Source organism: Medicago truncatula, chromosome 3 (assembly GCF_003473485.1).
Source record: "Medicago truncatula cultivar Jemalong A17 chromosome 3, MtrunA17r5.0-ANR, whole genome shotgun sequence".
Lineage (NCBI taxonomy): Eukaryota > Viridiplantae > Streptophyta > Magnoliopsida > Fabales > Fabaceae > Medicago > Medicago truncatula.
This window is the reverse complement of record NC_053044.1, coordinates 37,402,926-37,418,578: the sequence shown is the minus strand read 5'-3', so window position 1 is coordinate 37,418,578 and position 15,653 is coordinate 37,402,926. Positions and strand designations below refer to the sequence as shown.

Below are 15,653 nucleotides of genomic sequence, written 5' to 3'. Positions count from 1 at the left end.
ACTTTAAAAAATGTAAAAAATAAATAAATCCCCAAAATAAGTGAAAGAATACGTGTTATACACTCTCTTTCATTTTAGGAAGAGGGTCAAAAGACAAAAGAATGTGCTAAATATTGGCACATTTCAACTTTATTTTTTAAACCATCGTCCACATGCTTTGTAAAAAATAATATCCTCAAGATAATCCGGATCAATTTAAAATTAACCCCTTTTTAAACAAGGTTCATTCAAGGAGTTGACATTTCGACTATTGACTGCTTGTCTCACATAATGTTCAATGAATTAAGAAGATTACATGTAGGTAACTGAGATCGATTAAAACTAATACCCTCCAAGTAGATTATTCAAGGGGTTAATGTCTCTTATCTGCGTCCTTTCCTTGCCCCCAAAATGTTTTTTTTTTTGTGGTGGTCAGAGTTTAAACCCCGGACCTTGCATATATTATATATATTGTTCATAGCAACTGAGCAAGTTCACTGGAAAAACGTATAGCTAAGTTTGAAATTAATTCAAAAGAGAACAGGACGAGAGGACAAAAGATTTGTCAGCACCCAGTAACATACATTGCTAAATCATCTCCTGATAACATTTTGGCTTAACTGATTCAGGAGCGAATTTTATGTTTTTTTCCTGCTTGTTTCATTCATGTCTTCTGCTTGACGATTTGAATTATTCTTTGAGGTCTCTAAATTATTTAGAGATTTTTAAATAAATCATTGAATTTAGAGATTTTTAAATAATTCGTTGAATTAAAAAGTTCGTAACTAAACTATATTCAAATTCATTAACTATAATTTCCTTAAAAAAAACAAACTATAATTATTTTTGAATATTATAATTGCTTTGTTGAACCAAATATCATTTTGAACTATAATTTCCTTAAAAAAAAAAAAAACTATAATTATTTCAGAGATCAAATTTTATTAAAAAATCAAGGGATGCAATTGCAAACTTTTAGTTCATAATTATATTTAACAAATTCAGAGATCAAATTTTATTAAAAAATCAAGGGGTGCAATTGCAAACATTTAGTTCATCAGTAAAAAAAAACATTTACTTCATGAACTTATTTCAAAATGGGAAAAGGAGGCTACATTGTAGGAATAAACTAATTTCACATTATCTTCCAAAGAGGATCAAGTATTGTGCCAATATCTTTATTGTTACGTGACAATATGATAGTTTTCACCGGATGTGGTGTAAAACTAAAATTTACACCGATAATACATCTCCTATTAAAACTTTTTCGAAATTCTCAATTGGATCAGAGAGAAATTAAACTTAAACTCATACAGCCAGCTTTCTCCATTCATTTGATGTGATTTTTTCACATCTTGAAACGTCAGCAATTTGCATAAAGCAACTAAAGGGAGCTCGATCAAGTAGTTATATATACATGCATAAAACGAAAAAAGAAAAAAAAGGTGATGATCTAAATGCTTATTGTTTCAGCAAATTCCATTAGGAGTGAACAATAAATATTTTCACAGGGTCATGTGACTCTTCCTTTTCTAGTGCGACACTTATAACTTAATACTTTCAACACATCTTCTGCATTGGTAGCCAGGGGATGAGGAACAAAATAAAAAAAAAGCAGAGCCTTGTCAAATTTCACCATAGCTCTGCTCCTTTCAAAACCCACCATCCCACAGGTAACAAAAAATAACTTAAAAAACCTATATTTCCTTTTACAAACGAAATTGCTCAGCAGCAAGCCTTGCAAGTCTCAACAGACGAGCAAAACTACAAATACGCATGCTTCTGGAGGAGGCAGTGATTGGGGGAGGGGGACATTTTGTACAAAGGAAAAACTCACATAAAATAGCTTAGTGCTTTCTTAACTCTTGAACCACCTTCACCATAGAGTTCATTCCACTGTACAAGCTCTGTCATATTTACTGATTCAGAGGAAACACTTGCACATACCTGATTCAATATGACATTTAAAGTTAATTTTGTTTTGCAGTTCTAAAGGGCTAGAGGGAGTTTGTAAAAATAAAATTCTGTCACACCTGTTGGTGAGCATGTTTAAAATCTTCCATGTTTAAAGATCGGATATCATCACTTCCACGCAGTGCTGGTGCAGGTCTACCTTCTGCTACAGCAGCAGCAAGTTCCTGTCACACATCAAACTTGTTACAACACTATGAATGATTCATCCAGCAATGACTTAAGGATTATTTATTCAAACAAAGATCATTCTAGCTGATAATTTACAGTCAAGAAAAATGACAAGCTCAGAGAACCTAGCATACTGCTAATACACCATCATAAAGAACTGTACCTTTTTTTCCTTTTCCAATATCTCTTTAATAGGACGGTGTGCAGCAGTTACACACAAGTTCTGCAATAGAAGAGCGAGCAGGAAGGAATCAATAACCTTATATTAAAAAAGTATAGAGAAAAAGGAAATAGAACACTCATTACCTTAAGATCACTTCCAGAGTAACCGTCAGTCATATTTGCAATTGCACCCAGATCAACATCAGAAGATAAGTCCTCTTTTGCGAGTATAACTTTCAATATCTTTGCTCTATTTGGAGCATCTGGTAAATTTACCATTAATCTGCATAAGATTGAAGACCAAGAAAACTTCAACGTCTCTCCCAAAAAAAAAACAAAGGAAAAAGATCAAACTGAAATGTGAATGAACTCACCTCCGAGGTAGCCTTCGTATGACAGCCTCATCAAGGTCATAAGGTCTATTGGTGGCTGCAAGCACAATAACTCGTTCAGTATCCTTTGTACGTAAGCCATCCCAGTTCACCATGAATTCATTTTTCATCTTTCGCATGGCCTCGTGCTCCCCTGGATTTTCCCTCCGCCCCAACATGCTATCAACCTATACAAGAAACCATACAAGTTTACACTGTGATCTATATTTCAAGTGATGAATTAATACAATCCAACATTCTATTATAAAACTTACTTCATCCACGAATATCACACTGGGAGCTATTTTACTTGCCAGGGAGAAAACAGCTTTGACGTATTTTTCACCCTCACCAAACCACTGAAGAAAAATGTGGAGAACACTAGTCAAGATGAACAAAGAACTGATAAAAAAGAGAACAAAATAAACACAGTGAAGCGAATCTAACCTTAGATGTGATGCTTGACATCGAAATATTGATGAAGTTTGCACCGGCGTCGGTAGCAACTGCCTTGGCAAGCATTGTCTTACCTGTTCCTGGGGGACCAAATAATAGAATACCCTTGCATGGCTGCACAATACGTAATTCACACAGTTAAATGAGCAACATTTTGAAGAGGGGAGTATGACCTTGATGAATCAAAATGAACAGTAGCATTGAAGCTGCAATTAGAGAGTTGCTGCAAGCACAAGAACTACCTAGTGATATAAAAGCCTTTGTATGACAGTATATTGTAATATGTTGTTCTACTGCCTATATATAGACCTGCAATGGACTTTACCCCACATGGCATAAGATTTGTAAAACTAGGATGTCCCCAAAATGAAAAAGATTTATTGAAATTTTTTGGATTAATTTTTTTGCTACATAAACCAGCTTTCAGAACCAATTGTATATTGCAAATGCGTATTTTGTTTTGTACCATGGCAATTTGTATTTTGTTTTGTACCATGGCAATTTTAGAACCAAACGTAGAACAAGAAATATGTGTTGTAGTTCCTTTAATTTTCAGCAAATCAAACACAACCACAGACTACAAATAAAAAGGTATTGCAATTTAGCTCAAATTTATCGCATTTCTGTTTGTATTCCCCACTCAGAAACACAACTTCCCCTCAAAAGCATTATAAACTCAACAGAATAATAATAGTAAAAGAGAAGGAAGGGGAAAGAACAATAATAACAATATCTGACTTGAACTGTTAAACAACACATAGCAGTAAAACAGTACAATGTAGGTCAATCTGTAGAAAAAAACCTTGGTTAACTGCCCCTTGCAGAAAAGCTCGGGCCTCTGTAAAGGAAGCATCACCAATTCCTTCAGTGTATCCTTGACATTTTCAAGAGCTCCAATATCATCAAAAGTAACACCAATGTCGTTAGGTGGAATAACATCACCCAGAAGCCTCTTTTCAAACTCGTTTTCTGTTACAACGTCCTGATTTCAAAAAACAGAAGCAGGATGGTTCAAAATACAGCATTTCTGAAATAAGTTCGTAAAAGAAATTCAATAGAATTACTTCAAAGCAACAAGCGGTAACTGTCATGTTAAATATTGGCCATGGCTGATTGCAGTGGCAGATTTTTTTACCACAGCCACGGCCTGGTTAAGAAGGATGGCAGCGCCGTGGCGTTTTATGGTGGATCCGCAATCAATAGTACTGGGTTGTAACAAACTAACAAAAGATACTATTTCCAAAAATCAAAGAAGCCGGGTCAAGCAAACAATCAAAGCGGCAAAACTTCACAACAATTACCTTAAGAGACTTCTTTAGGCTCTTCGACTCATTCTGGATAGCCTGAAAGATCCCAATTCCATACTGGATGCTGGTAGAATAAACATTTTGTATTGAAAGAATAATTAATTAGTATAACAAAATTAGGTTAAATAATATTTGAAATATCAAGCACGCGGCAGTAAAAAAAAAGAGCAACCCACTAAAGCTCTCGCATATGCAGGGTCCAGGAAGGGGTCCCACCATTATGGTGTATTGTACACAGCCTTACCCTGTTTTTACACAAGAGGCTATTTCCAGGACTTGAACCCATGACCTTTCAGTCACATGAAATATCAAGCACAAGGCAGTACAAGCTAATATTTACCTCTCACTAGACAACACAAGCTTTGCATCTGCGTCAGCTTCAGGATTCTGCATCAAATGGTGGCTTAAAGCCCAACCAAGAATCTTCTCTGAATCTGCAATATAGCAAAAATGATATAGCAGAGAGAACTGAGCAGCAAATCCTTGAGTACTCATGGTAAAACATACTTTCATTTGTAAGTGTCAGGTCCTTGACACACAAGCTCTCGAGTCCGTCAGATTCCATCCCACTACGGCTTAAAACCTATAATTTATAAACCATGAAACAGGTGAATGGAGTACAAATTAAACATGGTCGAAATGGAATGTGGAATCATTGAAGTTAGAACGCAATGAAATAAATGAACAAAAAGATAACGAAACAGAATGATAACTGACAAAAAGCAATTAATGACGCCGACTAAAATAGCATATGAAACAATAGTTTTTCTAGCTTCTTGTTTTTAAGGTGCATCCTGTTTCAAACATTGATAGCTTACATCACAGTATGAGTCATGTACTAGTTGCACATGAGAACCTCCAATAATTTCTAAAACAGATAAGGTATTGACTACAGAGGGTTATATTGTCATCATGAGCATTGAGCAGTACACCCAGACTTGAGTCAAACAAAACTCCTGCAACTATTCATACTACTATTTTTCTTATTTTTCCTATGGATTTTTTTTTGTCAGGCCTGCACCCCACTACAAGTCCATAACTTGGGCAGCTTGAGATCAAGAAGATTTGGATGAAAAATAACAGAGAACGAAAAGAAAAAAAAAACACCAGTAAAACATGTAATGCACAATTCCTGTAGAAAAACTACAATTCCAGTACCTATTTTGTCTCAAAAATCTAAATATTGTACCAAGGAAAACAGTTAGAATACATGGCATACTACATTTTACATGGCCATGATTACACATTTCCAGTACCCAGAGAAAATCTTAGAAACTTAACATTTTTTAAACCACTAGTCAAACTAAAACCCTTCAAGTTTTTGCCATAACAAAACGGATTCAGGATATAGCAATAACAGGCTTCACTTAACATGTAGTGAGATGCACAAGATATTTCAGTGAAGACACCATTATCTAGCACTGATTTAAACGAAAATAATGACAAATTTAAAATTAGAAATTGTATTTTAAGTATTTTTTGTTGCATGCACTCTATTTGGAAGCAACGTAAAAACAAATTTGCCTTGGATATTTCAGAACAAGTTCAAAGAATATATGCATTACTGGAATTCCTAGTTCGAAGGTGCATAATGAAAATGGCTGTTAAGAAGTGCCATATGTCAGCCAAAGCAATGTTTGTAGACTAATATGAGGTATAAGTTATGAAAAAATGAATATTCGAATCAAATTGCAAATATCACAAAGTTACTTACGGTGCGCAAATGGTGCAAATTTCCTTTGATTTTAAGAGTCTCCACATCTCGATCAAGTTGTTGTTTCCATGATGCTAGAAGTGCCTCATCCTATAAAAGGGAAGATGTAAAAAACAACCTTGATATAATAAAAGCTTTTATTAGTGCTCATGACTGGTGAGTTCAATCCTTGTAGTGTGGCCCTCATATATGGAATCAATGTGACATTTCACCAACAATCAGCTCGAGCATTACCAATGCTTCAGGCCAAGCTATGAGGGGACTCGTTAAAAATAAAGCATTCGTGTACTTCCTAATTTTAACCCAACAGCTTAAACTAGTGGAATAATCGTTTTATAATTTTACAAGGACAGAGAGTAAAAAAGTGATAACATGCAATTCATTGTACAAACCTGTGGCATGTGAATTGTTACTTTATTTGGAAATAGCTTAGTCAAAGTTTTGTTTGGTTTTGGGACTTCTTTACCCCTGTCATGTAATCTTCCGAAACTATCCTGGAAAAACAAAACGAGATGTAATGTTATTATAGCTGAGAAAGCCAGAAAGAACTTTTGCTTGGCTCCATGCAAGAAGACAAACAGAAGACAAGCATATACAAGTAATTCCTGCCTCATCATCCCAATAAAAGATTGAACTGATTAAGGACATATAGTTCTTACCGGGAAAGCCAAGTCAAGAAGGGCAGTCTGGTTGCTGCCAAACTTTGTAAAAAGCAAACCCCCAGCATGTGACTGCAAAGAAAAATAGCTATATATCAGCAAAACATTTGCTTATGCACATTCATTTACACCAAAGATGAAATGGAAACCCAAAGGACCGTATATTTAGGATGTCCGTTTAGTATCTCACTTCAACTATTACAGACATCTACTTCCTTGGTTTCTAAATTAATAAAATAAAACCAGTTGTAGTCTACACTAACTAAAAAGTACAGATTTTTGGACTCTGAATAATTCTTTCTTTCGTAAGTTTTCATGTACCTAAACATTATTCAGATTATCGGTTGTTAAATCTTTTTGTGCACTTGTGTGTGTGTGTGTGTGTGTCTATATATAAGCTTCCAATGCCTCAACGCAAACCACATTTTAGCATTACAAAATAGTTACCCTTAAAGCATAATTATTACCTTCTCCTTTCGACTGTCGGAGTGAGTGTGTGAACCTATTACCACCACATTATCGGGAAGCTTTTCAAGCTTACTTTTAAATGAATATGGATCTCCATTTCCTACTATTGACTTTTCTGCTTCTTTCATGAACAAAATGAAAGGGGAATCTCTACTCTCACTAGTTACAACCTGAAACAAAGATGTATTATTGTAAGATTAAAGCACAATACAATGATGTTATAAGAGGTATTTATAAAATCAGGGTAAAAGGCAACCTCAAACAACGTATTAATAAGCGATTTGTCGAGTTCGTCAATGCCGCTGTTTTCCAATCGAAGATCAGTGACTGAAAAGAGAAAAGGACAACTTCAAGATCTAGGACCAAGATAATGCTCAATGAATATATAGTAACTAAAAATATAGTTAATTAGATGGGTAGGGCATTACTGTTGCAGAAAAATCCTTGACCCGCCTCACAGGCACTTCCAAGATCAACCCCATCAGGTATAGGTTTATCAAATCTTACACCAATTTTTGACAAGGGATTATCATCGAAAATTAAGACAACCTTCCCCCGACTTCCATTAGATGGACCCCTGTACATGCAATTGCTAAGCAAAATTATAAATAAAAAATAAAAAGCAAATGCACTTGTGTCGTATGGGTGGCAAATGTGGGAAAAATTGAAGTTACGAAACAGAATATTATGGAGGAACTAAACAGAGAAGAATATGGGACCTACATTGATTCTGCTAAAAAAGGAGAGAAATTCAATGAAGGCGAAATAAATAAACAACTATAGTATTCTAAACTACACAATCTAGAAATATCATTTTAGCCCAAGTTAATATGGATGAATACAAAAGTTTTCTAATCCATTTTCTTGCCTTTCATGCGTACGACAGCCAACAAAACGAGAAGGAAATTAAATTTTAATCGCAACTTTCCTATACAAAAGTTTCGCTGTCATTGAGCATTTGCAAGAAGCAGAAGTCACAGCCATTGTCCCAAGAAAGCACGGCCCTTGCAGCCACTATTCTTCACAAGGAAAATTTCATTTTTACACAGCCTGTCTGCACGTTATTGAAGTCATATGTTGGGGTGTTTTTCTGATTTGTGGCTATAGCTGCATTTCTTTAGCACTCCTTATTTGAGAGTAGACCATATAGCACAGCGAAGACTGACCTCCCTTTCTAAACACTGAACCATCTCTACGGTGGCATTATAGAATGATAGACAGCAGTCGACTTTTGTTTCAAACCAAGCCTCATTTCACATATCACATCACAACTCTCTTTGATCTCTACTTCATTCACATCGTTGTGTATTCAAAGAAGACTCTTTTAATTATTTACTTTCAGATAAGTCAATGTTCTGTGTTTTCTCTTTATGCTTGTTGACCTTCATTGTTAGTAACTAGTGTGTTTAACTGAAGACAATAACTTATGATTATGATAGGATTTCTTTAATTTTGTGTGTGTGTGTGTGTTTCATTGCTCCTCAACATAGAAGTCATCCGTCTAAACAGCCATGCCACCATACCATGGTGGCATGGCAATAGTTTAGGGGCAGCCGGTAAGATTGCTCTGCACTGCACCACTATACAAGATTTAATATCCATGTTTCTTACACGTTACTTCTAATTCTTTTCCCTCCTATCTTATTTCCTGACACATTTCCCCTCAAACAAAGTGTTAACGAAACCCCCTTTCCCAGCATAACTACTGGATCACCAGAAGTTGTATAGTTTACTCATAAGGGGGTTTTGGAAGAGTGTATTTGAGCTCATATTTTGACATAGCACTCGCATACGTGTTTGGAAGAGCTTATTGAAACAGCTTATAAACTGTTCTCCCTGAATTTTCATAAGATCATAATAGCTTGTAGAAGAAACTTGTAGAAAGCTTAGAGTTTCTCCCAATTTCCTCTTCAATTGTGAAAATTGCTTATACAAAGATATTTGTATGATAAGCACTTAAAAAAATTAAGGTAACTTCTAATACAAGTCAGAAGCTAATTCAAAATTTCAAATTGGGTCTCTATTCGTTAAAGCCTCCAAATTGGATTGTTGTGGCATAACCATTTTTTAGGGAAATGTGCTATGACTCCTCAGTTTTAGTGAAAAGAAGTTCCACCACGACACTACTACGAGCTACTTTGTAATAACCAGTGTTGTCAAATTGCGTGTTGGGACGTAGGGTTGCACGACTCTAAGCCTGAAGGGGACAGACTTGAAACTGATCATCGCACTAGATTGCAGAATTGTAGGATCTCTACATCATTCCGAACTTGGCAAAGACATTTTACGGAGCAAGTTTTAGCAACCCATTTTATTGTGCGAGTACGGCCTCTCTCTCCCTTTCTATGCTAGCTGCCATTTCTGCAAAGCCATAGACCAAGCGCCACTCTGATCACTGTTGTGACTTGTGAGACCTAAGATCTAAACACAGTGCCCTGTCTCTCCTCACCGTCTCTCTGGTACAGCACAAGTCAATGTGCATCTAGGGTTTCCTTCTGAAGAGAAGAGATCCTAAGCCAGCAGGCCCATCATATTTTTATTTAATTTTCTATAGATTATTTTGTTTGTGAGGAAGACAGAATTGGGCCGTATGACCCCTCTCGGTTATTTAAAATAATGGTTGAAGTATAACAAAATAATATGATAAACTAAATAATAATAAGCAATAAATAAAAATGTAAATGCAACCACAATATTATAATGTTGTTGTTTAGGTAGGATCTTACAATCCATGATAAAATCCTCCGAGTTACATTCTTTTATCCTCCTCCCGATCGTAGTTCAACTTACATGCTTGACAACATTAGTAGTACTAACTAGGTCATCTAAATAATAATTTCGTAAGTTGAAATTAACTTCTGCACCTCAGTTTTTACAAGTTTTCTAATTTATCTTCTCCATAAGCTCCCATAAACTTATAAAGGCTTTTCTGTAAATTAAGAATCAATATCTTTTTTACTTGAATAGCTCTCACAAGTCCAAACTAGGCCTATACCATCTGATAATTGCAGAGATATGGACAACAATGCATGTTCAATGAAAAATAGAGACCGATTCAGAACAATTTACGACAAACTTGTACCTTGAAGAAGATGTCTGATACAAACAAGCAGAAGATGAACTATATTTAACCCGGTCGCCTGCAAGATTATTTCATGTAAAATGTAAGTACTTTCGGATAAAACTAATGCTTCCTAAGATGTGATAAAAACAGAAGAGCAGATACCTAGTTTAAACAAGCAATTTTTAGCTGTCCCAGACGTAGATGGTACACTATCAGTTTCCAACTTAGCTTGAGATTCAAGGCCAAGTGGAGTAGGAACATTTGAAGAGCTAGGTGTGTCTGTTTCACTAGCTGGTGGATCCGTGCTCTTAGCCATGTCTGTGGCTGTAGGACTTTGTTTGGGGCAGCTGCAAGATTTCTCAGCATTAAACCCATCTTTGAGCAGCTCAGCTTCCTTAGAAGATAAACCCTGTCAACACGCAACGAATGAAGATTCATTGTTAGAATTATATTAGTAAAAAGAATACTTGAAGACGCAGATGAAAAAGGTATGCAAGGATTAATCCAAATATCAGACCAACGGAGAAACTTAATCTTACACCCAAAAGCAATTGACTATCAAATATAAGCAATTTAGCACCAAAGTATTTCGCAAGTGCTTTTACAAGCATCTCCGAATATATTTCTGACCCTGCAAAAAAAGGTACAGAATTGAGTGGGAAAATGAATTAATGATAAAGGGAGAAAAAAACTAAAATGAAATTGTGTATATTGAGAGAGAGAGAGAGAGAGAGAGAGAGAGAGAGAGAGAGAGAGAGGGTGAGAGTGAGACAGAAGAGCAATTGTGCAAATAACCACAAACCTGCAGGTCCTGAGAGTAGAATACGAGGGTTTACGGTGGGAAGATCTGCGGTGTACTTTGCATGTTCTTTATGCTTCAGGTGTATAAAGCAAGCTGCAATCAGGACATTTTTTGTATTCTCACTGCAAAAAGATAATCGGCAACTGAGTTAAATAAGAATGACATCAACCAATATGCATGGGCTCAATTAAATCATGCAAATACAGAATAGTAATAAGCTTTCTTTAAAAATGTCTCAGAAACTTCAATGAATACTTCTAAAATAATGGTTTTAATTTGTAGCAACACACATTAGTTACATGAGCTTGAAACACTAGCAACACAACTGTGACTACATAAAAGATCTTGTTCAAAATCAAAAGACAATGATAAGCCACTGCCAAGTCCTAGAAACAGGCATTGGCAGAAAACAAACCAGAAGGAAGCAAGTTTTTGGGTTGATGAGAGAATAGTCAGCCAGGTTGTACCCAACAAAAACGTTTCCTCTGAAGGCCTTTTCAAGGGTGATTAATTGCTGACTTTAAAATGAGAAACATAAGTTTGGAAGGGGGAGAAACATATGTTTGGAAGGGGAAGGAAAATAAGGTTGGGTAAGAATTGAACAGAAAAATTGATTAGCTGTATACAAAATGATGTCGTTTAATCCATGCATCTGACTACACCTACTACTAAAAGGCTTATGTTGTTATAGTTGTCATTGCCATATCTGACTTAAATTTCATATCACTTTGTCTCAAGGTTATATAAAATAATTAAGATCAAAGTACTACAATGGTCAAAATACACTCACTAGAAATTTAAATCGTATAAACTAAATTACTATTTGATATTTGATATCATATGCTATTGTTTATAAAAATTATTGGACTTAATTATTTAAAACTAATACACTAAATTAGATGGCAACATAGTTCCAAAATCTGGTGGTACCATAAAGTTCCAACCATGGTGAGGTCCAAGGAAAGATGCGACTCACTATGGGCCTAGTATAAATGGCCCTAGCACAGCATGCATTTATAACAGCCTAATTTCAAAACTCAGAATTATGACCTTCTAGTAGCAAGGCAACAACTCTAACTGGTGTGCCGAAGCACACCTTCTTGTTGTTGCATAAAGGTGACTTATTCCATTCAGCACATTTTTTTACATTCTAGAGAATGCATTGTGAAATAAAATTAATTTTGCATTGCATTATTTGATACGAAAAATAAACAAATGAACATGAATTGGAAAATAGAAATTATTTTTTGAATGGAAAAGAAAATTAAAAAACATAAAATACACAACATTGATAGGGATAACAAAAAATGACAATTAGAAATTCAAGCAAATATATACAATGTCAAAACAAAGCCGGAAACTCCATGAAAGTCAGAGGCATGGACTAGTTATACCTTAAATAGTATGGGAAGTTGTCAAAGGACACCTCTTGTTCTTTTCCATCCAGTATTGCAGCATGAGCATCTTCTTTAAAAACTGCACAGCGCACAGATGTACCCGAAGTCGATGCAGCTTGTGTGTCCTCCGCCCCATTTCTTTCTTCCAATACCTGTTTACAGATACTTTTGCTCAATTTTAGTTTACAAGTAGTAGATCCAGCTAGAATCCTGAAGAAAGGCCTTAGCAAATCATTCACCCCAGAGTATTTTACATTGCCTGGCTCTGCGCCCGCATCCTCTGGATCGCAATCCATAGGAGTGTTCTTGTTGCTAGCCTCAGCATCGGCAGCTTTATCAGTTCCCATGCTTGGAGTTGAGTTGCCCAGGCCATCAAGCTCAATTTCTGTACCATCAGGGAGAACAGTATGAATAGAAACATCAGCACCCTGGTGAGGTTTACTGGCAGTTTGAGATGGAGACTTCCATCTTGTAAGATCCTGTCTGAGATTAGAAAGAGATGCCAAGATAGAAGCCCCAGCCACGGCTGAAGGGTCTCCGCTTCTCCTTTCAAGCTGCATAAATTTACCAATGCCACTCTGAACTTCTGCACCCTTAACTGCAACCTCGGTGTTTACTTGCTGGAAAATCTAGATTAATATAAATCAAGGAAAACCTTGGAAGAGAGAGAGAGAGAGAGACAAAAGTAGATGTAATTACTTGACAATGATAATTCCCATTTAAAAAATAACAGAAAGGATGAACAAACGATATTGAAATGAAAAATCAATAAATAAAAGGATACGTAAGAATGATTTCCATGCAAGCCGAAAACCACCTCATCGCCTGAGTTAAGCGTGCAGCAGGTACTCTTCTTGACAAGTGTCCCATTAACTATCACAGATCCTTTGCTACCCGTACTCTCTAGCACAGCCACGTCACTTCCCTCGCGCTGATCATTTCGAGAAACAATAGTAATCATACTGCACATACATATCTAAGATATTCACCTCAAACAAGGAAAAAAGGGAAGAAGGCAACCAACCAAGCACACACCTCCAATGTGGAATTTATAGGGCCTAGAACCATGTATGAAACAGTAACCAGAAAAAATAATCCAATATTCTTTCTGAGGTGTGTGCTCGGAGAAGCCTAATGTTGTCAAATACACCAGCTATAGTGGCGCAATTACGCTATAGCCTAACAAAATTTTAACAAACCGCTATGTTTCTGCAATATGCAATTTAGGATGTGTTTGTTTCAACTTTAAAAAGAGTAGATTTTGTGTTAAAAAAAATCAGAAGTTATTTCTATTTGTTTTGCTATCTATAAAAATCAGTTTTTTCAAAACTAGTTCATTTGCTACCTCCTTATTTTTGCAAAATAAAAAAAAATGAATTTTGGGAAAAGCTAATCCTACTAGCTTTTTCGTTTTCGAATCAAAAATGGTTTTTTAAAAAAACCTAAACTAACAGTTTCTGAAAAAATAGACAGAAGTAATTTTTTTATAAAAATTATAATTTTGTCTGTAAAAGTCTAGAACACATGCGCCCTAAATTGTTATCAGTTAGTGGCTATAGCATTGCTATAACACTGTAACATAGCAAAATCCAAATAACCCGCCATTATCTGCAATTCACCATTGACAGCACTTGAAAAACCTGACCATAACCATATCACACACTGAAAAAACCCATCGCATTATCTTACATTAGTCCTAAAATATACCTGTGTATGTTTGATCTTGCATAAATTTCCACTTATCGTATGATCCTTCAAATGAAAGTTGCAATTTCTACTCGAGCCAATAGTGAAATTCGGTATGCAAATGGAAACATTCGGATGCTGCAGTAATCAAATACATTAAACAAATTTAAACACAGAAAAGAATTCATTTTGACAAAATCTGAAAATTATTGAACTAATTCACCTGAGCAGACTGTGACAAAAGCCGGCACCACGGAGCTGAAGACTCGAGGTTCGGGTTTTGCTTCTGATATAAACTCCACGAAGAAAACGAAGCTCTGGGTTTATCAGCTACCAGAGTCGGCGTAGAAGCTTTTCACATGAAAAACAATTCAATTCAATTTATAAATAAAAAAATAAAATTAAACAGAGCAGGATTTATAACGAACCATCAGCAATTGGCGGAGTTGTATCGGCTTTGTCATCATCAGCAGCTGCTACAGGTTCATCGATCTGAGCATCAGGTTGAGCACATTTTCCGGGATCGGCAGACGGTTCTGGATTTGAATTTTCCGGCGGTTTCTCCGATGAAGCAGCGCCATTATCAGGCTGAGAAAGAATGAAAATCAAAATTAAGAAATCAAATCGAAGAAAGATGAGAGAGAGAAAAACGTAACGGATTGAGGAAAAACCTTTTGGCGTTTAGATGAAGGAGAAGAAGGAGGTTTGTCATCGGAAGAAGATGAAGGTCGTTTACCGGAGTTGTTGTTGTTGTTGGGGAAAGATCCACCACTGTTGCGTCTCGTTGAAACCATAGCTTCTTCTTCTTTGGCTTCAACGATAAACACAGAGAAAGAGAAGAGAAAAGAGAAATGAAGAAAAGAGTGAAGAGATATCGAAAGAAATGATTTTACACTAATTTTTGCGATTATATACTAATATTAATTAATTAATTAAATTATTTTCTTTATAATTATTTCGTCTTTTTGAATTGTCTGGTTGGGAGTTGGAGCATGATGGTTTGGTTTGGTGTAGAGTGTAGCACTTTAGGCGACGGTGTATGTTAGTGTTGCGGCCAGTGATTGGGACAAGTTGGGAGCGTAGTTTAGCCAGGTGTATTATAATGCGCCGAATATTTATGCTCTAGATCCAGGTCCTTCGGTTGTTCGGTTCCGAGCTATCCAATGTTTTCTTTCGGCGTAATGCTTGGTTTAGTTGCTTCTTCCATTTTTTATTTTATTTTATTTTTAAAATATATGTTAGTGGTTTTTTTTCACAAGGGAAAAAATATGGTTTGGCATACAAATTAAATCAATTAAACTTGCTTAAAATAATAACACTGTCATTCAAGGCTTATCAGACAAGTCAAGCAACCTCTTAAAATGGTCTATTAAAACAGTTCTTTGCATCACTACCTACCTTACACCTTAAATTATCCTCAAACCACCTTTGTAAGAGCATGAAAAC

The 15,653-nt window shown here is 35.8% G+C and overlaps 1 protein-coding gene across 5 annotated transcripts; it reads right to left on the bottom strand.

Annotated features, from left to right (window-relative positions):
- Nucleotides 1–1,408: 1,408 nt before the first annotated feature.
- On the bottom strand, nt 1,409–15,105 carry LOC11413313 (uncharacterized). 5 transcript variants are annotated; one of them, XM_039831461.1, is made up of 28 exons: nt 14,879–15,105; nt 14,636–14,795; nt 14,431–14,558; nt 14,229–14,345; nt 13,306–13,452; nt 12,761–13,150; nt 12,519–12,673; nt 11,125–11,246; nt 10,862–10,953; nt 10,485–10,731; nt 10,341–10,398; nt 7,687–7,850; nt 7,515–7,585; nt 7,258–7,428; nt 6,791–6,862; nt 6,524–6,625; nt 6,132–6,221; nt 4,925–5,000; nt 4,758–4,851; nt 4,412–4,481; nt 3,913–4,092; nt 3,102–3,224; nt 2,930–3,013; nt 2,658–2,842; nt 2,428–2,566; nt 2,285–2,344; nt 2,013–2,117; nt 1,409–1,926 (listed from the first exon to the last, which is right to left on the bottom strand). In XM_039831461.1, the coding sequence occupies exons 1-28, from the start codon at nt 14,999–15,001 to the stop codon at nt 1,813–1,815; spliced, it is 3,639 nt and encodes a 1,212-aa protein (XP_039687395.1). In that variant the 5' UTR covers nt 15,002–15,105; the 3' UTR covers nt 1,409–1,812. The 5 variants fall into 5 exon arrangements, with proteins under 5 accessions (XP_039687395.1, XP_039687396.1, XP_039687394.1 ...); XM_039831462.1 differs by having other exon boundaries at nt 12,776–13,150; nt 14,879–15,104; XM_039831460.1 differs by having other exon boundaries at nt 12,519–13,150.
- Nucleotides 15,106–15,653: the final 548 nt, after the last annotated feature.